Source organism: Triturus cristatus, chromosome 3_1 (genome assembly GCF_964204655.1).
Source record: "Triturus cristatus chromosome 3_1, aTriCri1.1, whole genome shotgun sequence".
Classification (NCBI taxonomy): domain Eukaryota; kingdom Metazoa; phylum Chordata; class Amphibia; order Caudata; family Salamandridae; genus Triturus; species Triturus cristatus.
In genome coordinates, this window is record NC_140583.1 from 51,500,287 (window position 1) to 51,524,110 (window position 23,824).

At 47.7% G+C, this 23,824-nt stretch overlaps 1 protein-coding gene across 3 annotated transcripts in view; it reads right to left on the reverse strand.

The window, feature by feature from the left end:
* Positions 1 to 1,766: 1,766 nt before the first annotated feature.
* PRDM11 (PR/SET domain 11) overlaps positions 1,767 to 23,824 on the reverse strand; it is a 357,908-nt gene continuing 335,850 nt past the window's right edge. For all 3 annotated transcript variants that reach the window (XM_085643438.1, XM_085643439.1, XM_085643437.1), the window contains one exon: positions 1,767 to 13,900. In XM_085643438.1, the coding sequence (XP_085499564.1) occupies positions 11,736 to 13,900 (2,165 nt within the window). In that variant the 3' untranslated portion in view covers positions 1,767 to 11,735. The remainder of the gene's footprint in view (positions 13,901 to 23,824) is intronic.

A 23,824-nucleotide genomic window follows, 5' to 3' on the forward strand; every position in this document is an offset into this window, starting at 1 on the left:
CACTGATATGAATAGCGCTATACAACAAATGAAATGCATATGATAGGGGGCTACGGAGAGATGAAGGGCACTGTTGGAGGGTGGTAGCAATGGTATCTGCTGAAAAAGAGGTCATTGATGAGGCGCCAAAAAAGACTTTCGCACTAGCGTGCCGCTAAAACACGATTGTGTCATGATGTCTCACTGTCACTTACCTGGTCGCTGGTGAGTCACGGGGTCACCAGTGGTGCGTGGCTGGCAGACTGGACACTAACTCTGCCTGGCAGGCTGGCAGCAGGCACGGTGGCAGTGGATGGGCCCGGCCGCTGGCGGGCCTGGGGGCTGGACTCTGAGTGACTGGGGCTGGAGTGACTGGGGCTGGAGCTGGAGCGAGGTGAGCCTGGGCCTGGGCCCGGGCGGCTGGGCCTGGGCCTGATGATGAGTGCAGTGGTCTCGGACTTGTGTCGTCGTCGTTACTCGTCTCTCTCTCTTCTCAGTCTCACACTGTAAGTAGACGTGACATCACGTCTTCACTGCCTGCGCGCTACTGCACAGTACTGTGTGAGTGTGACTGCTGCCTGTGCAGTGCTTCACGCTGGCCCCGCACTGACTCCGCACAGTCACTCGTCGTCATCAAGCAAGCAGACAGACACACTACTCCGACTGTCACTCTCGGACTCCGTTAGATCACGCTGCTCACGCACCGTGACGCCAGCATAGAGAACCGCAGGGGCTGGCCCAAAAATGAAACCCAGGGCAGTCATTGGTAGCGTTTTCGCGCGCTACTGGATTGACGGCCCTGGGGAACCCCACATTGGCCCGCACACGACGCATGCGCAAAGTGCACTGAACGCGACGGACTCCTCGGGACCTCGAGGTCGGCGCCCGCCCAATCCACAAAATTGCGCACAACCTTTCAAATATAGCCCAAAAAGTAGCCCCCCGCCAGGCATGGTTTTCCCCGCACAACTGGGAAAAAAGTCGCCCAATTGTGCGGGAAATAGCCCAATCTGGCAACATTGGTTCTGAGTGCAAAGGGACGCTATACATGGGCCAAGATCAAGAACACGTGGGTGGGAGGGGGGGGGCGAGTCGAAGGCGCAAATGACAAAGGAGAGGAGGAGAAGCGACAAGCGTAGTGTGAGCCAATGCACCTAACGCCACAGCGAAACGTAGCCAATGGTGGCAGGATGGAGAGGACACTTGAGGCGCGCAATGAGGTACGAAGCAGGGACAGCATGAAAGCCGGGCCCAAAGATCTCTGACTGACAGTTTAAACAAGCATTGGCCGCGCGGCAGTAAAAGTAACGCCGCACGGCCGTACATTAGCAGCCCGGGAGTTGTGCGCATGCACACTAAAAGAATAAAAAAAAAAAAAAAAAAAAAAACAAGCATTGGCCACGAAAGTCATCGCGATCACGATCGCTGTGAAAGCGAAACTGATCGTGATGACGCAGAAAGGCACGCAAGCGCTAGGCCAGCCAGCAGCACTTAAAAACCTCACATACAAAATGTCTCTCCGAGCCAGCGCATGCGCCGTGCTCAGCTAGACCTAAAAAGTAAATCAGCAAATATTGGCAGAGGCAAGCTACTGACAATGGGCACTTCTTAGAAGAAGAAAAGAACAGACATGCATAGCGTCCCAGCTTTTCAGATGCTCCAAGCCAACATGGCCCTCAGCGAGTAATCCACATGAGCCTGCTTGCAATGACTTGAACCGCCTCCATAGAGGGCTGGGTTTTTAGGTTCATCGTGCGCCGCTTCAAGCCAAATAAGCCTCCACACTGTTTTAAGTGAAATGTTTTTATTAACAATCATCCAATACAGGGGATAAAAGGACATATTGTTTTGTTTTTCCATGTACATACTAACGTATATCAAAATAGCTTTATTTGTATCCAGTGTAATATGCCTTTTTCACACAGGAACTTTAAAGCAGAGTCTGCAAAGTAATAATACAAAATATGAAGTAAAAGTGTGGTATAAACCGTGAGCACGCGTCGGAGAGGCAGCTGTGCAATCTATGCCGAGAAGAGCTGCCCCACGTTCACCCAACAAGGAGGGACAAATGACTTTTACTGAAGGGCTAAGGTGTGTTGGGGTGGTAAGGAGTGTTACAGCTGAAGTCTTACCAGTGGCGTTCCCCTGACCCCACTGCCCATCATGTTCAGAGCGGTCAGAAGCCCTCTTGGTGTTGGCCAAGCATCCCTCGAGTGACAGAAGTCCTTACGAGCGGAGTCTGTAAACCAGGGCGGCTGTTTTGGCACACTTCCGGGCTCTGTCACCCCGTGCTTATAGCTATATTCTTGGCACATTGATAACAAATCACCAAAGTACCACCTTCTATGTGGCTAACAGTCAGGGCGCTATAAGTGAACATGCCTACATGTCTGACAAAGGGGTAAACCTTCAAACTGAGAACTAGTGATGGTTTCTTATTTAAGTACATTCAGCTTTTTCTCGGAAGAACTGTGCATGTCCGTTGTCCTGACAGTAAAGGTGCTGCAGTTTGACCACTGGAGGCACTAATGCGGAGACACCAGCATGGAAAGAGGAAGGACTGCGCTGGGGCTACCCGCTATACAGGCAAAGTAGGCCATCTCCAGGGTGACCAGCTAAGTGGCGCTCAAAATGAATCTTTCAATTTGAAAAACAACCGGTGACAATGATTGCTTGCTTTATTAGAGTCCCAGCTGCTGACAGCCTGTCAAGGGCCGCCCCGGGCACTAAGGTGCACCGGCAGAGCCAAGCAAGCTCCCAGCATACAAGAGAACGGGGGCTGCCCGCCAGGACTGAGGGAGCCTTGGGAAAGCTGTATGAGGTGGACCTTTAGGAGTATTGTAAGGAAATACATCAAAAGGGCAGTTTGGGGTGCATGTGGTGGAAGAGCTGGGGTAGCAGCACATCGAGTAGTCTGAGCAGTGCGATTCATACTACTGGTTTTTAAGAGGCTGAACAGGTGGGGCAGGAGGTGCAGCACATGTGCTGTAGGAAAAGGGCAGTTTAAAGCATTTGGTCGGCAGGGTATAACTATCTGACAAGGAGGAGTGCACTAGCAGAGCAACAAGACATGAACACATGATGGAATTCATGCCAGGATTGGTGGTACATGGGATATCCTCGCATGCTAGGAAGTGATGGAAGCTGGGGAAGGTGAGCTTCAGAGACGGTGAATGGAGCCAATGATGTAGGAATGAGTGAGATCCCATTGAAACGCAGAAGCGCAGGGATGGGGAAGCCGGAGAGCCCTTGATGGGGGCAGGGGAGAGAGCCACTGAAGTGCGTTGAGTGAGGGCAGTGATGCTCGTGAGAACAGTGTTGTGACAGTGATGCAGAAGAGAACAGAGGTGGTGAATGAGGGACAGCCCATTGATGTGTGTGAGAAGAGTGATGGGGAAAGAGTGCTCATTGACATGTGTGAGAGAGTGGTTGGGAAAGAGTGAGTGCTCACTGACGTGTGAGAAGAGTGGTGGTGAATGAGTTACAGCACATTGATGTGTATGAGATGAGTGGTGGTGAATGAGTGTCAGCCCCTTGATGTGTGTGAGAAAAGTGGTGGGGAATAAGTGAAGCTTATTGACGTGTATGAGAAGAACGATGGGGAATGAGCGACAGCCCATTGTTGTCTAGTTTATTAAAGCTGCTAGACTCCAGAATTACGCAGAGAAAATGGATAATTCCCATCAGTCAAATAAGGAGATTTTCCTGATTTTAAACTCTGATGGGCCGGGCGCACCTTTCTCAGAGAACTTCTCTTTTGGAAGAGAAATGCAGTGATCTTGCAGATTTTTTCTTAAATAAGATTACTGATACTTAAGCCTCTTTTACAGTTAATCAAGGCAATGTTGCCATAACATGGACACAAGTGAGAAAATGGACTGTCACTCTGTTAAATTGTTCACTGTTTAAAGTAATCCAGCTGCTCTGGCTTCTTTAGTGAGACAAGTTGCCTCTGTGGATCTGGCTTCCGTATGGGTGTTGAAGCAGGCCCGCTCGGTGCTGTTTCCGACTTTGCTTGAATTATTGAATTCATCGATCACTAAGGCGACAGTTCCGCAGGCTTGGAAGCATGTGATGGTTCTCCCTTTATTTAAGAAACCTATGCTAGATCATTCCAAACTCAAGAATGAGAACCCTATCTCTTTACTTACTTGGAAAAACATTAATATCCAACTTTCAAATTACCTCAAGCAACATCATCTTTTTCATTCCTATCAATCAGGTTTTCGCCCGGGCGAGTATGGTGTCAGATGAACGTAAAGTCCCCCTTGATGCAGCAGGGACGGCGGCCCTTATTCTATTGGATGTTATTGCAGCATTTGAAAAGGTGTCCGATCGGGTACCACTCGGGAGACTGAAGTGAGGTGTGTCTCAGGCATAGCTTTGAACTGGTTTGGCTAGTTTCTGAACGATCACTCTTTTCAGGTACTTTTTAAAGCGTGTACATCACCAGTGAGTCAATTCAGTATGGGGTGCCACAAAGTTCTACTTTGAACCCCACACTTTTCAATGTCTATATGTGCCCTTTAACAGATAAAGTGGAAGCTTGTGGCTTCTCTGTAATCTCTAGTGGAAGATGCACCGATTATCAGATTGACATCTGATGAGAATAAAGGCTCATACAAATTGAAGCGCTGTCTTCAATCACTGGCGAAACGGACGGACGCTAACTGCCTAAAAATGAATGGTAATAAAACAAAATATGGGGGCAGGTAATCAGCACATTTTATCCGGGCCGCAATGGAGGCCGGCAGAATTAGAGCTGGTCCTGGCTCTAACATCCATAGTGGAAATCCTGGGCATTTAACTGGATTACCACGTTACCTTTGACCAGCAGATTCATAAGGAGGAGCCTCTTGTTCTGGTTTCTTCAGATGCTTGAGGACGTTTTTCTCAGCTCTGCTATATAAGAGCCAGAAAACGGTTATTCAGACGGTTATTTCTCGTCTGCACTATGGAAATATGTTATACTTGAGAGTAAATAAAGGCCTTGTTCAACATCTCCAAATCAGCCAGCATGTGGCGGCCCTCCTCCTGAGTCATTTGCCCACATTTCTATCCTACTCAGAGACCATCACTGGCTTCCTCTGGACAAATGTATTCAGTTCAAGGTTCTCTGCGTTGTCTAAAGAGCTTAGATGGGCGACGGCCCAGTTTATCTTTGCCGCCCGACCTCGCGATGTTCTCCAGTGAGATGCCTGTGGTCATTGAATTGGTGCTTGTTGCAGGTTCTAAGAGATAAATGAGCCAAGGCAGGCAGGATCTCATTCATTTATTTGGCTATATAATTGTCGAATTCTCTTCTGGCCCAGCTGCAGGCCGCATCCAGAGAGAACAACTTCCGCGAAGTCCTTAACACTTGGGTTTTTCAGACGCAGGGTATTAACATAGTGTATGGAGGGTATGAGATAAGGCACCTCTTGTCTTCTGTTCTGTAGCACTGGGAAACCGGGTTGGGTAGCCATGCACTTTATTAATGCCACATTCAATTCAATGGGTATAAAGACAGTGATGGGCAGTGAGGAGAAGCCCACCGAAACACAGAACAGTCATGGGGAATGAGCTAGAGACTACTAAAATGGACAAGTACAGTGATGGTAGAATGAATGGGACCCCATCAAAGTGCACAGGACAGCTACATAGGGGGTGAATGAAATCTGACAGGTTGTGATGGAGAATGAGTGAGGTTCACTTAAAGTGGACACGTTGCTTAAGCAGTCACTAGTGGCTGGGATTAATTCAAGCATTCCTTCCATCAATGTATTGTTTGCTGCTGAGGACATGTATAGATCAATGAGACCTCACTGATGTTTATAATGACAATTATTGGGAAATCAGTGAGGTTCAGCTAAAGTGTCTGCTGAGAATGATGCTGGAATGAGTGACAGCCCACTAAGGCATCTGTTGGAAGCAACTGCGATTACGCTAGACTGTATAAGGAGAATGGCATGGAAATGACTGAGGTGCCATTGAAGTGCATGAGGACATGAGGGTGAGGGTAATAGGGGGCAGTCAATAAATGGACTTTTCTGACCCAGGGCAGCAAGTGTGACACTGCTGAAGTGTACATGACCCAGGGCAGCAAGTGTGACACGTGTATGTGGTATAAGGCAGTACGAATTTGCTGAGGTATATGCTGAAGTAAACCTGACTGAGGGCAGTCAAGGAGTGGATACCACTGAAGCGGATGTGACCCAGGGCAGCAAGTAAGACACTGCTGAAGTGTACTTGACCCAGGGCAGCAAGTGTAACACCGCTGAAGCTTAAGTGACTTAGGGCACCGAGTGAGACTCTGCTGAAGTGTACGTGACCCACGGTGGCAGGTGAGACACTGCTGAAGTGTATGTGACCCAGGGCAGCAGGTGAGACACTTCTGAAGTGTCTGTGACCCAGGGCAGCAGGTGAGACACTGCTGAAGTGTACGTGACCCAGGGCACCAGGTGAGACACTGCTGAAGTGTATGTGACCCAAGGCGGCAGGTGAGACACTGCTGAACTGTATGTGACTCAGGACAGCAGGTGAGACACTGCTGAAGTGTATGTGACCCAGGGCAGCAGGTGAGACACTGCTGAAGTGTATGTGACCCAAGGCGGCAGGTGAGACACTGCTGAAGTGTATGTAACCCAGGGCAGCAGGTGAGACACTGCTGAAGTGTATGTGACCCAGGGCAGCAGGTGAGACACTGCTGAAGTGTATGTGACCGAGGGCAGCAGGTGAGACACTGCTGAAGTGTATGTGACCCAAGGCGGCAGGTGAGACACTGCTGAAGTGTATGTGACCCAGGGCAGCAGGTGAGACACTGCTACAGTGTCTGTGACCCAGGGCGGCAGGTGAGACACTGCTACAGTGTCTGTAACCCAGGGCGGCAGGTGAGACACTGCTGAAGTGTACTTGACCCAGGGCAGCAGGTGAGACACTGCTGAAGTGTATGTGACCCAGGGCAGCAGGTGAGACACTGCTGAAGTGTATGTGACCCAAGGCAGCAGGTGAGACACTGCTGAAGTGTATGTGACCCAAGGCAGCAGGTGAGAAACTGCTACAGTGCCTGTAACCCAGGGCGGCAGGTGAGACACTGCTGAAGTGTACGTGACCCAGGGCAGCAAGTTTAACACCGCTGAAGCTTAAGTAACTTAGGGCAGCAGGTGACACACTGCTGAAGTGTATGTGACCCAGGGCAGCAGGTGAGACACTGCTGAAGTGTATGTGACCCAGGGCAGCAAGTGTAACACCGCTGAAGCTTAAGTGACTTAGGGCACCGAGTCAGACTCTGCTGAAGTGTGTGTGACCCAGGGCAGCAAGTGTAACACCGCTGAAGCTTAAGTGACTTAGGGCACCGAGTCAGACTCTGCTGAAGTGTATGTGACCCAGGGCAGCAGGTGAGACTCTGTTGAAGTGTACGTGACCCAGGGCAGCAGGTGAGACACTGCTGAAGTGTACGTGACCCAGGGCAGCAAGTTTAACACCGCTGAAGCTTAAGTAACTTAGGGCACCAAGTGAGACACTGCTGAAGTGTATGTGACCCAGGGGCGCAGGTGAGACACTACTGAAGTGTATGTGACTCAGGGCAGCAGGTGAGACACTGCTACAGTGTCTGTGACCCAGGGCGGCAGGTGAGACACTGCTACAGTGTCTGTAACCCAGGGCGGCAGGTGAGACACTGCTGAAGTGTACTTGACGCAGGGCAGCAAGTGTAACACCGCTGAAGCCTAAGTGACTTAGGGCACCAAGTGAGACACTGCTGAAGTGTATGTGACCCACGGTGGCAGGTGAGACACTGCTGAAGTGTATGTGACCCAGGGCAGCAGGTGAGACACTGCTGAAGTGTATGTGACCCAAGGTGGCAGGTGAGACACTTCTGAAGTGTCTGTGACCCAGAGCAGCAGGTGAGACACTGCTGAAGTGTATGTGACCCAAGGTGGCAGGTGAGACACTGCTGAAGTGTATGTGACCCAGGGCAGCAGGTGAGACACTGCTGAAGTGTATGTGACCTAGGGCAGCAGGTGAGACACTGCTGAAGTGTATGTGACCCAAGGTTGCAGGTGAGACACTGCTGAAGTGTCTGTGACCCAGAGCAGCAGGTGAGACACTGCTGAAGTGTATGTGACCCAAGGTGGCAGGTGAGACACTGCTGAAGTGTATGTGACCCAGGGCAGCAGGTGAGACACTGCTGAAGTGTATGTGACCCAGGGCAGCAGGTGAGACACTGCTGAAGTGTATGTGACCCAAGGTGGCAGGTGAGACACTGCTGAAGTGTATGTAACCCAGGGCAGCAAGTGTAACATCGCTGAAGCTTAAGTGACTTAGGGCACCGAGTCAGACTATGCTGAAGTATATGTGACCCAGGGCAGAAGGGGAGACATCGCTGAAGTGAATGTAATCTAAGGCAGTACGACTTTGCTGAGGTATATGCTAAAGGAAACCTAACTGAGGGCAGTCAAGGAGTGGACTCCACTGAAGTGTATGTGACCAAATGCAGAATCGCCGCAGAAGTGGATGTGATTCAGGGCAGCACATGTGACACTGGTGAAGTGTACATGACCCAAGGTAGCAAAGTGTGACGCTGCTGTTGTACGTGACCCTGGCCAGCAGGTGTGACACTGCTGAAGTGTACATGACTCAAGGCAGTGAGAGTTAGACTTAGATGAAGTAAACATCACCCAAGGCAGTGAGTGAGACTCAGTTAAATGTACATAAACCATGGCAGTTAGTGAGACTCTGCTGAGTAACACGTAACCAAATGTAGCGAGCAATATTCTGTCAAGGTGTACATGACCAATTACAGTTAGAGTGTGGGACTCTGTAAAACTACAAGTGAGACTTGGCTGTAGTGTATGTGATCCAAGGCAGCAAGTGAGACGGCTGGAGTATACATAACCAAAGAAGTGAGACACTGCTGTAGACATGACCCAAAGAAGTGAGACCCTTCTGAAGTGTACATGACCCAAAGAAGCAAGAAAATGCGTAGGTGTTGGTGACCCAAGAATGTGAGTGGGACTCCTCTGAAGTGTCCATAACCTTCTTCAGTGAGAGAGACTCAGAGGTATAGCTGAGGCTAGGTGGTAGTAAGCCAGACTTGGCTGGTTTATAAGTGAGGTAACACAGCGAGTTAGACTCTCATGAAGTGCATGGCAATACAGGATTTGGGTAAACTGGAACACGCATTACCACCCTGAATCCATACAGAACTATTTCATATGCCAGTCCTGACACTGCATTTTGACTATTTTGCAGATATGTTATCCAACATTCATTTAAATTCCAGGCGAACCTCGAGGTTTTTGTTCGAACAACAGTCTCGCCTTCCTGTCATTCACTGGGTACACCTCAGAAGGTCTCAGCCTTACGAGAGAACAGAGAAGACTAGAAGCCGCTCACGGAGCAAGGTCAGAATGGAGATGCTAGTCAGTGGCATCTTAATGCCAAGAGCCAACGAGGTGTGGATAGACTGTCAGGAGGGTGTTCTAGGACCTACCCGTAATCTCAGTGAAGAGAGTAGGGTTGCGCCTTTGCTCCCAGGCCTACAGGTCTCTGGAACCAAAGATGGAACAAGTAGTAGAATTTGCTGCATCCGACGCCTTCCAAGTACCCCAAGCACAGCCACAGCCCTAAACACTTGGGTAATATTTTCACTCACTAGCAATTTAAAGGGTTGAAACTCTGGAGGAAGTTCTGCATCAAGAAAAGTCATCCAGAAAAGTGGGAACCAACCAACTCCTCCTCAAAACGATCTGCAGCGTCAATGGCCATGCACCCGACAGACACAGATCGCATATACTTGTGCCTAAAAAGCAAGTATCAGCTGAGATACAACTCCATACCCATGAAGGTGTCGGAGAAGCTGCTCCGCTGCTATCCTGGCATGTGGGTTCCTGCTAGGATCTGGCAGACTACCTTGGTGGGGACCACACCGGAACTGATTCTGCATGAGATCAGTTCCACAGTCAAGGACCCCATGTGACTGAGGAACAGGAAACGGGCCAACTTCATTACGAAACAAATGCATTCACTCTTGGGGCACCCCCAGCATTCCTCATATCAAATGGTAGATTTGGAGACTTTAAGAGAAGGGCTTCCAAGATTGCTAAATGAGTGCCAGAACCGGCTAGACTCCCAGGATAAAGGACTAGGTAAATAATTCCCATGTTTCATTATGAAAAACGTATCTCATGTAGATGTACATAAATCTGGACAGCTGTGTGGACAAATGTTGAACAAACCTGGGATGGCAGGCAGTGTTGAGGTCATTCAAAGAGGTTCACATCTGGTATGGAATTGCTCTGGGACACTGCAAGGTTTAGCAAGTTTCTTTGTGATAAAAAGTGCATACTCAAACTATGTCTAGAAACTGCAGAATCACGTTGATATGGTAAATGATCAAGGTTGTGGGGATCGGGCATAATTAATACAAATCTCTGGCTTATCGGAAGAGAAGTACAGCACCAAGTTTCTAGACTAGTGAGTCAACCGCTTAGTGCTCACATGGCACCCGTCCCGGAAGATTGTCTTAAACAGCACGAACGAACAACGAGCAGATTAAAGCGTCAGAGGTAAAATGGCTGAAGCTCTGTTCTTGAAATTCTGCATAAATTCAGGACAGCAAGGGTGACAGAGTTATTATACAGCCTCCTATGTAACTTACCGTATCACATGCAAGTGCCTGCACACGCACACAGCCCCCCCCAAATCTCCTGCCCTTTCCAAAATTGGAGTACTATCAAGATTTTTCTAGTAGACTTGATGCTAGGTAGGTCTAGAAGTTCAAAACCTGTTCTCTTTCATCTGGGGAAGCCATATCTGGAGACCACGGCTACCTGCAGCCAGCAGGGCACCTTTGAACACAATCATCGATAACTATAAGGTAAGAGAATAAATAAACCATGTAAAATAGTTTTAACAGCAACAGAATCGTTTTTTAGGAATCATAATATTGGCTGCTGAACAACTTCAAATAGGCAACATGTACCTTCAAGTCATACTCCCTTCCCTCATCAACCCGTCAGTAACAATACAACTACAGAAAAAGTTCTGTCAGATCTAGCTTATTCTGCCCAAGCCTTGCCAAGTGCAGTGATAGTAACACAAGTAGGAAGACGATTTGAGTCGATGATCTGTCCTCCTTGTGCGGGGGTCTGGGTGAAATCACAGTTTAGCAGTGAACGTTTGACAACTACTATAAAAACCTAAAGGGAATATAGAATCTCTGATTAAGCAGAAAACTAAATAGTAACATGTGCACATGGTTTTCGTTCTTTTCAACAAGTCAAAAACTTTCCTGGCAATCGACTGGTAACAAAGCGAGTAAAGCCGGGGATCTACAGGGTGATCTTAAAACAAAACCCCTGCAAGGTAGGACATGAAGCCCCGGGAACGAAGGATAAAACTGGCCCAGACTCAGGACCCGGGTGAGGTATGTCCTACTATGGCTCTGCCATTAGAAGGGAAGCATTGCAGGTATGCTCCTGCCCACTTGAAAATGGCCATTCCCCTGCTTATGAGGAAGAGGAAGAAAGCTAGTGGTGAGGTTTAGGGGTAAAGTCCACTTTCAAATGAAGTAAAGCCATTTTTATTTCCCCAAAAAGGCATCCTAAATCCCACAGAGCTTCTACCGAAACCAACATCAAAATTATTCTCAACTTTCAGATGCAATTTTCATAATAATTATATATATATAATATATATTTATATAATATATCAAAGCTTAATAGTATAGAAAAAATGTTCTACAGCTTTTGTAAGTGTAGACGTTCTTCCACCGTCTACATATCTGGGTAAAATTCTGAGCTGAGGTCCAGGCTGTTAAGGACTGGCTTGTGGTCCATGGACGACATGCGCGTCAGCATCTCAGCAGACAGTGAATAACTGCTACCTGATTTCTCCTCAAACCAGCTATCTAGTGCTCTCTTCGCATCAAAACTGGCAATGGGAGGTCCATTGACAGCAATCGTCAAAAAGTCGCTAAGCTGCTCCAACGTCAGCCGGGACCGGTTGTTTTTGCGTACCCTCTGAAGGGCATTACGCCCTTTTTCACAGCAAGCTGTTGACGTGGGAAGAACTTTGAGGAGCTGCACAATCTTATTCAAGAGTGTAAATCTCTGTTGGTATTTACAGATGTGACTAACCAAGTCTTTAAAGCCGTTCTTGGTGTAATAATCCCCCTTAAGTTCTCGCCACTCCATTAACAAACATCCCCTAGAGTCAGATCCGTCTCTGCAGGATTCTCTTAAGAATGTTGGAATGGCCTCCAGGTGTTCAAAGATATGGATCATGTCCTCTTCACCATAGTTCATTAGCTCATCTGTGTTTCTGGGCCAAGCCGACAAATCGAAGATCTGGCAGGCTTTGACAAATGTCCGACTATGAGAATCAAAACGTTGGGCCAAGGTCACCTGAGTCTTCTGGCAGATCTTCTCGCGGATGGACTGGAACTTGGCTTCAGCCACCCGTAAGTTTTTCAAGGCAATGCCATTAAAGCTTTCTCTGAAGTTTTCTTCAAATTCTTGAAGGTACTCGCCAGGGAAGTCGGCCAACCTGCTTATCTCCTGGATTGCCTCCTCGACCTTTTCATCCACCTGGGACACAAGGAGGTATTCACCTTGGAAGACGTAGGCCAGACGTGACAGCACAGCAATCACATCCAGTAGAAAGTAAATGAGCTTAATTGACTGATAATCCATGAGGAACTGTAGAAGAGCTAGAGCAATGGCGGATGCGTCAGCCCTGTGAGTTTGCACACTGACGTCTTTGAGGTGGGCCACTACTTCAAGGTAGTCCTTGATCAAAGCATTGAGGACGTTCTGCTCACCAATGATCCATTTGACAGCTCGAATGTCCCCCAGAAACTCAGTCTCCTCACAAAGGGTGGCAGCAGTGAGTTTTAGCTCGCACATGAGCCTTGGTGAGTAACGGTAAAAGCTTAATAACTGTTTTAAGTTGTTCTCAAGTTCCTCCAAACATGGAAGCTCTTTTCCACTGATTGCATCCAATATTTCCAGATGAGGCCGGTGTACCATGATGGGCAAGCAGAGCAACCAAGGCAAAGTTTTGCGGATGGCCATGTACATGTGTGCTCTCAGCCCGGCAGTGATGTTTGCACCATCTACGCCCAGGCCAACAGTGGGCTTCTCATCCTGAAGTCTAATTCCCAGAGCTGAAAATGCTCTGTCAATTCCTTGGAGGTAACTATCCGTTGTAGGCAATCCAAGCTCTTGAAGTGACAGGAACTCAGTGGCTGGTGGTCCATCGCTGCTTGTATACTGCACGTACACTGCCACGGTGTCTGTAAACAAGTCTTCGCTTTGCCCATCCAGTATGATGCTGAGGAAAGGGGACTGCCGGATGCGTTCCACCAAATCTTCTCGCAGAGCTCTGGCAATATGATGAATTAGGATCTGGCAGTCCCCTTCGTTCATATACTGGTCTGCCACCCGGAGTTCACACTTCCTCAGAAGATCTGCTAGGGGCCTGAAATCATAGCAGGGCCTGCCTTCCAGAGCCAGGTGATAGGCTGTGTTAAAGAGCAGGGTCATGTTCCGGCATAACTCCTCCGTCTTTTCCGGATGCATTCGGAGCTTGTAGAGTTGCAGACACTTCTTATGCAAGTTGCTCTGACTGTGCAGCTTGATAGTGTGTATCTTGAACTGTTTGGAGCCAATAATAAATGCAGAGGTCCGCGAGGACTGGACGGTGTATTGGCGGCATACGTGGCACCACATTTCATTTAATGTCGAGGAGTATCGCAGAAACCAAAACTTCTTCAGCCACTCCTGCTTGAACCGCCGAATCCTTCTGCCGGATGCCGCTGACATTTTCGAAGGCTCGTCTGAAGCAGCCAGCATCTCATTGGAGACAGATTCATCTGCAGAGTCCGCTTCCAGGTCATCATCATCCATCATGGTGGGAATAAGGGTCGTGCCCTCTGATGCTGCAAGAAAGGAAAAGGAGATGAGATGCAGAATAGAAGATCCATATTTAATTGTAAGCTCAAACAATACCCTTTCACCCCACCAAGAGCCAATCAAGCAATATTCAAACACTGAACACTGAACTACCATCTGCAGCAGCAACGCTTCCTAGTTCTCTGCTGTAAAAACTCCATGTTAGAGCTGTGTTGTGGCAATGCTCGGGCCACCTGAGTGGGCAATTCTCAAAAGGAGGACACGCCTTTGAATCCCTCTTTTGAACTTCCCATTTCTGACAATTCACCCTCGAGATCAGAAGATATTTATGCTGGAGTGTTGAGTGCGCTGCTAGAGCTCAGTACAGTGGAGCAGGAATCTAGAAACGTCACCTTTACATCACAAAGCTGTATTCAGTTCAGAGGAATTGCTTACATTCTGTGTGTGCATTAAATTACAAGCTGTGCTTGGGACGTGGCCTTACAAAGACGAGACTCGTATTTTGGTGCAGATATTAGCAACCGGACGATCTGTAGGGAAGGTTGTTTAAAAATGAAGATTGCACCATACAATGTACTTTAAATATGCTGAGGTTTGAATCAAGGGCTTACCAGTGAAAACAAAAATTAATTGCATGCTTATATATTTGAGAGTTGTACATAGCGCTAGCTAGACCCGGGGGTATGAGAGTGCTTTACAAGACAAAGTACAGGTAAGGGTTAAAGGTTGACGTATTACATAATCAGAAGCAGTAAAAACAATGTAACGTAATAAATGTATTCCAAAGAGTAACACATAATTCAACATTGTTCATCCGAGTCATTGGTGATGGATTCAACGCAGACCCGGGTTAGGCTAACCTAGTGAATGACCCTGCTGCTGCAGCAAGCTCAGGGGGCGAGGTGAAGTCTTTGTTCAGCAGCAGAGTTATGAGATTAAAACTGGCCCAGGAAGGATTGCAACGGAGCTCTAGGAGATGCGAGTTCCAAATCGATGGAGCGTTTCTGGGACTGAGTGAATCGAAGCTTCATAGAGCCCCTGTATTGCCCACTCTCAGTAGTTTATTTCCTAAATATCTAGGGTTTGCAGTGTGGAAGGCTGTGTGAGTGACAAATGTTATCTTGAAAATGCATTCTCTTTTTAGGGGAGCCAGTTGAGACTCTCAAGAGCAGGTTAACAATCAGCACCGGGTAAAACAAAAATGAAAAACAGAAGTCTAAGAAAGTAGTTCATTTATCAAAACGTCCATCGGGGCAGGGGTATGTTCATAGTGTTCACTGAAAGGAAAGCATGAAGCCACAGGAATGCTTATAAGACTCAGGACGGTTCAGGTACATTTATTTAAAATGATGCCCACTGCTCCTCCTAGAAGGACATTTATAAAAGTTTCAAAAACGTTTGACAGTTGCACCAAGCGTCTAACACGTTATTGTGTGCCTCACACTACTCAAGGCACCCCACAGCCTGAGAGGCCCGGCTCTGTCCTTCTTGCCACCTCGAGGGTGGGGACCCTTTAGATTTAATCTCGCCCCTCTTCAGGGATGGATTTACAGCAGAGAGCTCACTTGCTTTAAGGTGCAACCTTTTTCTTTGCAGCTTCCAAGCTTCTGCGGTCGCAGTTCCACAATGCTGGTTTCTTCTAACAAACATTCTTGCAAGCACAGACAGATCGCCCCAAGGACCCGGTCGGGACGGTGGCTTGCCCAGTTTTGAGGGGACACTGTCCTACCCACAGATTGACACCAGGGGGCAGTGCAGCGCCTTGCGTTTACTTGGCAAACGCATTCTCCTTGCAGGGTCTGCAGACCTTCTTCTTTTCCATGGTCCAAGACGGTCCTCAATTGCCTGTGGAGACCACAAGGGCTCTGGGAAGAAAAGCTTGAGCACTTATGGTGGACTGACCTAAAACACACGCGCCAAGTCCAAAGAGACCCCTGGGCTCCTATACTGTCACTTCAAAATGGAGGCGTTCCTGAGCCAAAAGGCACCTTTCTAGAGTCCAGAGTGGAACATGAGAAATCCCTGCAGCTCGGGACTCTGTGGGTGCACCCGGTTATATCATTCGCCAACCAGCCCCGCCCCTCTCGTTTCGAAGGGCCCCCAGGTCATCCGGCCAACACTGTCAGAGAAACTCAATGGCGACTGGAGACCCTCAGGCCCCCATTACAAGCATGGCAGAGTTACCCCGGGGGCTACAGCTCCATCATACTAGGAGTACCTGGTGTTTCTGGGTCTGGCAAAAAACGGCCCCGGCAAAACACCAGCTAGAGGGCAGCACAGCCCGGGCCTGCTACACTTCCCCCATTCAGGCCACAGCCCCCCTTAGCCCTAGAGGGCCCCCCTGGTCTTGCTTCGAAGTCCCTGACCTGCAACAGCCCCCAGCTAACATTCCTGACTGGCTAAGTGGGTTTGTCTACAGAATTAAGGAAAAGCAGCAGAAAAAAACCCCTGATAATGCTACTTATGTATGATTATTCCTCATTCCGGGGACAAAAGCTCATAATGGCCAGGTTTAGGTATAGCATTCCCCACTGGAATCGGAGATTCTAGGACCACAATATTCGTACATCCAAGTCTGGGCCCAGTGAGGGCCTGCCCTGAGTCTCTTCTTGAATGAAGTGTCAGCACAAAGCAGAACAGCGAGACAGTTCAAATGTGCGATGCTGAAACTCATGGTGTATGACGGAACAACACAGGCAAATACTTTGCATGCCTTTATGATGCATTTGTTTAGAGCTCATGTGCTTTTACAACGCATGCCATTACCATGCATTGTATATGTTTATACATATTTTTAAAACACATTTTTTTATTTATGGGGGTAGACCACCCACACGCCCAAATTACCTTAAACATGTGGTAAAGGCATGCGCTGTATAGGCATGTACGTGGTAAAAAATGCGTGGTAAAGGTGCTGCGTGGTAAAAACCTCATTATAAAGGCTGTTTTCCGAACTCACGATGTGGTAGATGAGCCAAATCAGCTGTGAATAAGGCTTCAAGTTAAGCATCTCACAAAGCCACTGTTACTAGATCAGAGACAGCCTTGAATATCTCAAAAGTCACAAAACGGAAGCTAAAACCCAATTACAGATGAGTTTATCAGGTCAGATTACATTCACAATATGATTTTGATGTGGATGTCATTTTCCAAACGAGAAGTCCCCAAAAATATTGATGGAATATTTAAACTGAACAGATCTAAGTTATCAGATTCAGGTAAGTGCTGTACCCAAGCGGCCTGGTAGCTAGGCACACTTTGTAACCGGAGGACCTAGATTTGTATGCGTGCCTCAGTGCTTGACTCAACATTATCTTTTTCTGGTCAACTCATGCAATTCCCTGTACCTAAAGAAAAGTGAAACAATATGCGTGAACTGTATGTGTGTAATCACCACTTGTTGCACACCACGTTGTTTCCCAACTCCCCAAGCTTTGTACATTGATGCGTTGCTTCCTAGCCAGGTGCTAAAAGAAGACGCTGTCCCCTGCTCCTCAACCTCTTATTGTACACGAGGACACACCACCAACATGTAGCCTGCCAGCATGAGCCCAGTCTCCAACTCACTCAATGGAACAGCCTTCCATGGAGACATATAGACAGATAGGTACATATGGGGCAGCAATCTGGGGGACAGGAGATGTGGAGGGCCTACAAAAGACGGCAGACAAATTTGTGAAAAGACTACTGCCTATCCCTGGAGCATGCTCACATTTTACATCTCACAAAGGATTAGATTTCGTTTTTATTTGTGATACTAATAAATTGTTGCGCTATTATTGTGGCTGTTAATTTGGAAACGCAAACTGGTGTCGTTAAATAACATGATTTTAAAAGATGTGATAAAGCTAGATTATGCTCTTAAAATTCCATGGATATCATATGTTCGGGAATCCTCCATCTCAGTGGGTTTAGTGGATTTGTATGTTACACTTACGTTGTGCTTAAGTTTTACTAAACGTTATAAGAAATTTTCATGGCGGAGTGTAAAAGGGACAGATGGGAGAGCCATAAAGGGGAGTGTACAGTGCTGTTATACCAAGCTTTACCGGAAGTGCAACAAGGCCCTTGAACAATTTTATCATGCCTTGAGTGCGAAAATGTAATTTGTGTTATTTTAAGGACGCACCACTGGTTCTTCAACATCTGGAAACCCTGTTTGTATGTTATACAATTGCCTCTTATCTCCTGGCAGCCATGAAAGCGTGTGGAGCAGCAAACACACCATCAACGCAATAAGGAGATGAGCGCGATGGGTGCTCTAAAAGGACTGTCCAGGATTAGAATATGTACTGAACAGATAATGTGTGTGAGATCTTAATTGGGAACGGTTGTGCGGCTATGCTCTTAAATGGAATTGTAGTGTATCATGTTTTTATGGTCAATTGTTAAACTAATGTTCCTGTTTTAAATAATGTTTAACCAATTGATCTGTTGCTTTGGGATTGTATTGCAATATCTTTTAAGGTTTTATAAGTATGAAACTAACTTTGTTTAATGCACTTTCATGCATTTTATTTTTTTGAATGCGAAATAAAATAAAGTTTTGATGATAACAGTCAGCAGCCCTGGCATGAGCTGTGCACATGTACTTATAAGCGCTGTGCATAATAATTACAACACTAGCTTTGCAATATACAAGTACCAACACAGATACATATGGAACTGACCACGAAGCATGACAAGTGCGACTGATGAACAAGCCGTGGGTTATTAACCCCCTTTCACACGGGCAAAGAACTAATCATGGGCAAAGTCAACAATGCAAATAGAGTTTTTGTGGCACCTCCTGCTACTACTCCTCGGTGCTACAAGAAACAATTTACAACCGCTCCAGCACACCTCACCCTCCTCCCATTGCCCCCAGACTGGGCTCTATTTTAAGTATCACTCTAATATCTGGAGCTATCAATATCCCACACCCTGCCCATATTGTCTTGCCTAAATCCTCATCAATTAATGTTCCAATTAACTACTGGTGCTTGGCCAGTAACATTCCCCTAGTTGCTCCACAAGCTGCCAGCACAGCCTCGAGGATCAGACTGTGGGACAGAAGAGCAACCGCCTGACTCCATAGGTTCAGGACCGCTGCAGCCACTGACCAATCCTCATAAGCACAGCCTCGAGGATCAGACTGTGGGACAGAAGAGCAACCGCCTGACTCCATAGGTTCAGGACCGCTGCAGCCACTGACCAATCCTCATAAGCACAGCCTCGAGGATCAGACTGTGGGACATAAGAGCAACCGCCTGACTCCATAGGTTCAGGACCGCTGCAGCCACTGACCAATCCTCATAAGCACAGCCTCGAGGATCAGACTGTGGGACATAAGAGCAACCGCCTGACTCCATAGGTTCAGGACCGCTGCAGCCACTGACCAATCCTCATAAGCACAGCCTCGAGGATCAGACTGTGGGACAGAAGAGCAACCGCCTGACTCCATAGGTTCAGGACCGCTGCAGCCACTGACCAATCCTCATAAGCACAGCCTCGAGGATCAGACTGTGGGACATAAGAGCAACCGCCTGACTCCATAGGTTCAGGACCGCTGCAGCCACTGACCAATCCTCATAAGCACAGCCTCGAGGATCAGACTGTGGGACAGAAGAGCAACCGCCTGACTCCATAGGTTCAGGACCGCTGCAGCCACTGACCAATCCCCATATCGATTGCTCCTCCCTTTCCTCGATTCTGTTTTAGTTTCACAAATGATTGACTTCTGTTCATAGCAGCAAATTCGATTACAAGACTGGAGGGTTAATACAGACGTAAGTTCTGAAATCTATAGCTGCAGAGATGATAAAAAAAAAAGATTAGCGTTAGAAAGGCAATGTGGATACTGCATAGTCCCCGCACAGCTCAGAGAACCAAACACAAGGAATCCAGCCCTTATAGCATCACAAGCCGGCTGCCTGACTGACATCAGAGTCCAAACATGGAGAGTCCAGTCGGTCCATGCTTCCTCTTCTTTGCTTTTTTTAGCAGAAGATAAGTGCATTTTTTAAGACTAATTAAGATTCTTTTCAAATTGTTTACTTGCTGTTTCACTACTATCGGCTTTATCCTTCAGCTTGGCGCCTGTTGTTCGGGCATTATTTTCTCTTTCCCTGGGTAGGAGTGTGCCACACTTTAGGGCGGTCGTGCGGTTTCTTACAGTTTTAGGCTGTCCAGCACAACTTCTACTTCCTATGATGAGGTTCAGTGGCTGTATTGCACTCCTGGCCTTTTTCAAGGAAGAAATGCCTCTGTGAAGAAGTCTCTGAAAAATCCCATCCTGCAAGATTTAGTTTCTTGGTTTTGTGATCAGTTTGGTAAAAGGATCTCTTTCTCTTCCCAATTAAAAATTCAAAGCAATAAAGAAAGATATTCATTTAGTGTTGAATGCGAACAGGTTCTCCTTTAGAAGGCCGAGTCTTGCCATAGTATGGTGTGTTCCGCTTCCATTTAGGCAATCGTACCCAACTCTCTTCATTACAGGAACGGTGAGAAGGTACTGTATTTTAAGATCGGTCGCTCTTACTCAGCCCGAGTCTCCCTTACCACATACGCAACAGAGAAGTTGGACTGGTGGCTCTCCTAGATAGACACATGGAACGAAGAACTGGTTTTGGCCTGGATCCCAATGATCTGCTCGAGTCGAACAACAGTAAGTTATGCCGAGGTGATAGGTGCTGAGACATCTCGTCAGGTCACAAGTAGTCGCTAGATGAAGCGCATCATCACATAAATTACTGAGAGCTGGGTCCTTTGCTGTAAAAGTTTGGTTCAGTACAGGGTAAACTGCTGAATACTAAAGAGGATGGACAACATCTCGGTGTTGAACATAAACAAGTTGGGCTGTTTCCGTTTGAATGGGCCAGGAGATCTGGCCAAAGAGTTTTGCCATTTTTCCCTGACCAGAGGGATTGTGATTCAAGCCTTCAAGGTCTGGCCAGCTCAGCTGCAGACTGAGGCTCACGATTTTTGCAGAAAAGGAGGGACTGGTCTCTAGACACAGTCGTTTTTTCCACCTCCACTCTCTGTGGTCCTGGAATGAGAGATGAGGACGGACTGTTTTTTGGCAGGCCGAATGATGTTTCTAAACGGACGGGCGGTGGGAGCCTGGTCGGTGAAAGAGATTCTGCAGGCAAAGAAGTGAAGTACCAGTTTGAAAGGAGTGTGGAACAGCGGGAACAGACACTGAAAAAGAGAATAGTCTGTGAACTGTTTTTTTTTTTTTTCTCCAGTCCTGAGATTTTTGAGCTAAGCCGTTCTCCAGCACGAAGAGTCTGGCATTAACAGTTCTTCGACACTGAGGACTCAGAACATCACCCTTCTCTGGCGCTCCGGGGCTTGGAGATAATAAAGCGTTCGTGGCCTCCGAGGGTCCATGGAGTTATTCTTCGTCGACATTGAGGAGTCTGCGAGCGATTTCTTCCCCAGCACCAGAGAGGACCATCGATCACTACTGGGTCCGGTTTGAGGATAGCGGAACAGCTTCCTGTGAGAAGAAGGTGCTAGTGATGCCAGGACCCCCCGTGGAGGTAAAGATACATACTCGGTCCATTCCTACAAGTATGCCACCTCCTCCACCAGCCCATCTCAGCGGCCCTCGGCCAGTTTCCTTCCCTGCTGCTGTTGCTGCCACGGAGGAGCTTACAGGACAATTTGTATAGCGCTGCACACCTCCCTGGGCTTTCAACGTTGCCGGGACTGCGAGCACCAGGGTGCTTTGAAACGTATTGCACCACCGCACCTGGTTCCTCTTCCCGGCCCCTCCTCTCATTCACACTGGCCATTTAAAGCCTCGAGGCCCCCGCTTCGCGGGCGCAGCTCGCAGGCGCGGACTTGGGTTTTACTACTTTTTAGCTGTTGCTGCCACGGAGGAGCTTACAGGACAATTTGTATAGCGCTGCACACCTCCCTGGGCTTTCAACGTTGCCGGGACTGCGAGGACCAGGGTGCTTTGAAACGTATTGCACCACCGCACCTGGTTCCTCTTCCCGGCTCCTCCTTTTCCCATTATTTAATCCACGCCCATCATCGCGTAAGCGGGACGAAGACCGGGGCGAAGCCCGGGAAAAGGGCGGGCCCATTTAAGCCCGTTCAAGCACGGTCAAGACCGGACCGGGCCCCGTCTCTTCGTCTTCTACTTCTGCTGTTTCCTTTGGTGTAAGTCGACTGCTATCATGGATACTCGAGGTAAACTTTCAAGAGCACAACCCTATGTAGCCGGTACCTTGGACAATTTTATTATTAGGGCGAACTCTGTTGTCCAAAGCGAATTGAATATGCTAGAAAGGCGTTTATCTGATGGAATTAATAGTACCAGGAGGTCTTCGTTGGGCTTACTTGCTTCTGTTAGGTCCCCATCGAACTTGGATGATTCAAACACAGCTCTCTTGGACACTATTGATCAAACAATTGAATCGGTTTTACATGATCTCAGGTCCAGTACTTCTACAGGCAAAGACATACTACAACCTATTCCCGAGACTATACCCCCCCCATAGGCTTGAAATATCATCTGACTCAATTACGTGCCATGCCCATGTGACACATCAGGGGGCAGTTCCCAAAAGAAAACGCGAGGGGTATTCTAAACGAGGGAAAAAAGCGAGATTGGACCCCTCCCACAACACTGCCCCAAACACTTTGATTATAACTCCTACTAGGCCACCTACAATTAATAAGGTAACATCCAATACATCCCCAGTGAAAACCCCCTGCCAATCTGAGTCCCTGTCCCATGCCTTAGATCAGGGTGAAGGCTCTGAATGGGGGAACCATTCCCTCAGACACCTAAAATAATGTCCTTAAGGGATATTTCACTCCGATGATGGCTAGGTTTGACGCTATCGATGCAAGACTCAAAGATATAGAAAGGGTTATCTCAGATGTAGCAAACCCACTGGGGAGCGGAGGCAAAACTCAAATTGCACCTGTAAAGAGCACGAGTGATCCCCAACCCCCTTCTCTTCTTTCACTTGCAGCTTCGACAACTCTTCTTCCCAGAACGGATCCTATTCTACCTAGCGCTCCACCCTCTACCTCTAACTCTTCCTCTTCTACTACTTCCATTCCCCCTGCCCAAAGTCATCCACCTACCCCAACTAGAAATCCTATTGGAGCTCCTAGACTAAACCATATAGAAGCAGGGGGAACCTCTAGGGTCCCTGGTAACCGTACTCGTGAAGAAGTGGCTGGTCTCAGTTGGAAAAATGTGATCAATCTTCCACCTGAAGCACCGCCATATGTTATTATCTTAAGTGGTGTCCCAGAGCTCACTAACCCCGACTCAGAGACCTATGTTTCTCTCAAAAACAAAGTGACCAGCTGGCTTAACACACACAGGCCTCTCCCCCCAAATATAAGCTCTGAGGTTCTAATGGTCAGGAGGGTTTCTTGGTTGGGAAGTACTATAAAGAAAATTAAGGGTGACTGTATCCTGGTGAATTTTAGCAAGCCCTAGATTGCATCTTTTATTTGTAATTGGTTGGGCAATACTGGAGCTACCTCTATCAAACCCCTACCATTGTCTTTCTTCTAACCCCAATTACTACCTTTCCCGAGCCCGAGATTGACGGAAATTGGGCTTGGGTTGGACCTACTTCGCTAAGTAGAAGTCAGAGGCACATACGTTTTGATGTGCACACACGAGGAGATTACTCGTGCAATAATAGGTATGCCTGTCTCGAAGAGGTTGACTGACTGAGCCCAGTGGATGGCACTCCCAACTCCCCTGTTGAAGTGATCCTATCCCCTAACCAACACTCCAATTGTCCCGCCTCCTCTGTTGCCTCTCCAACTGCTCCAATGATCCCGAGTGAACCCTCTATGTGTAAAAAATTAGATTCTACCGTAAATTCATCAATTACACATAAAGTACTCTCGTGGAATATAGCTGGCTTAGCTAGTAAGCTCGATTGTCCTCTGTGGGGCTCCTTCATAGACCTCCATCATATATGCTG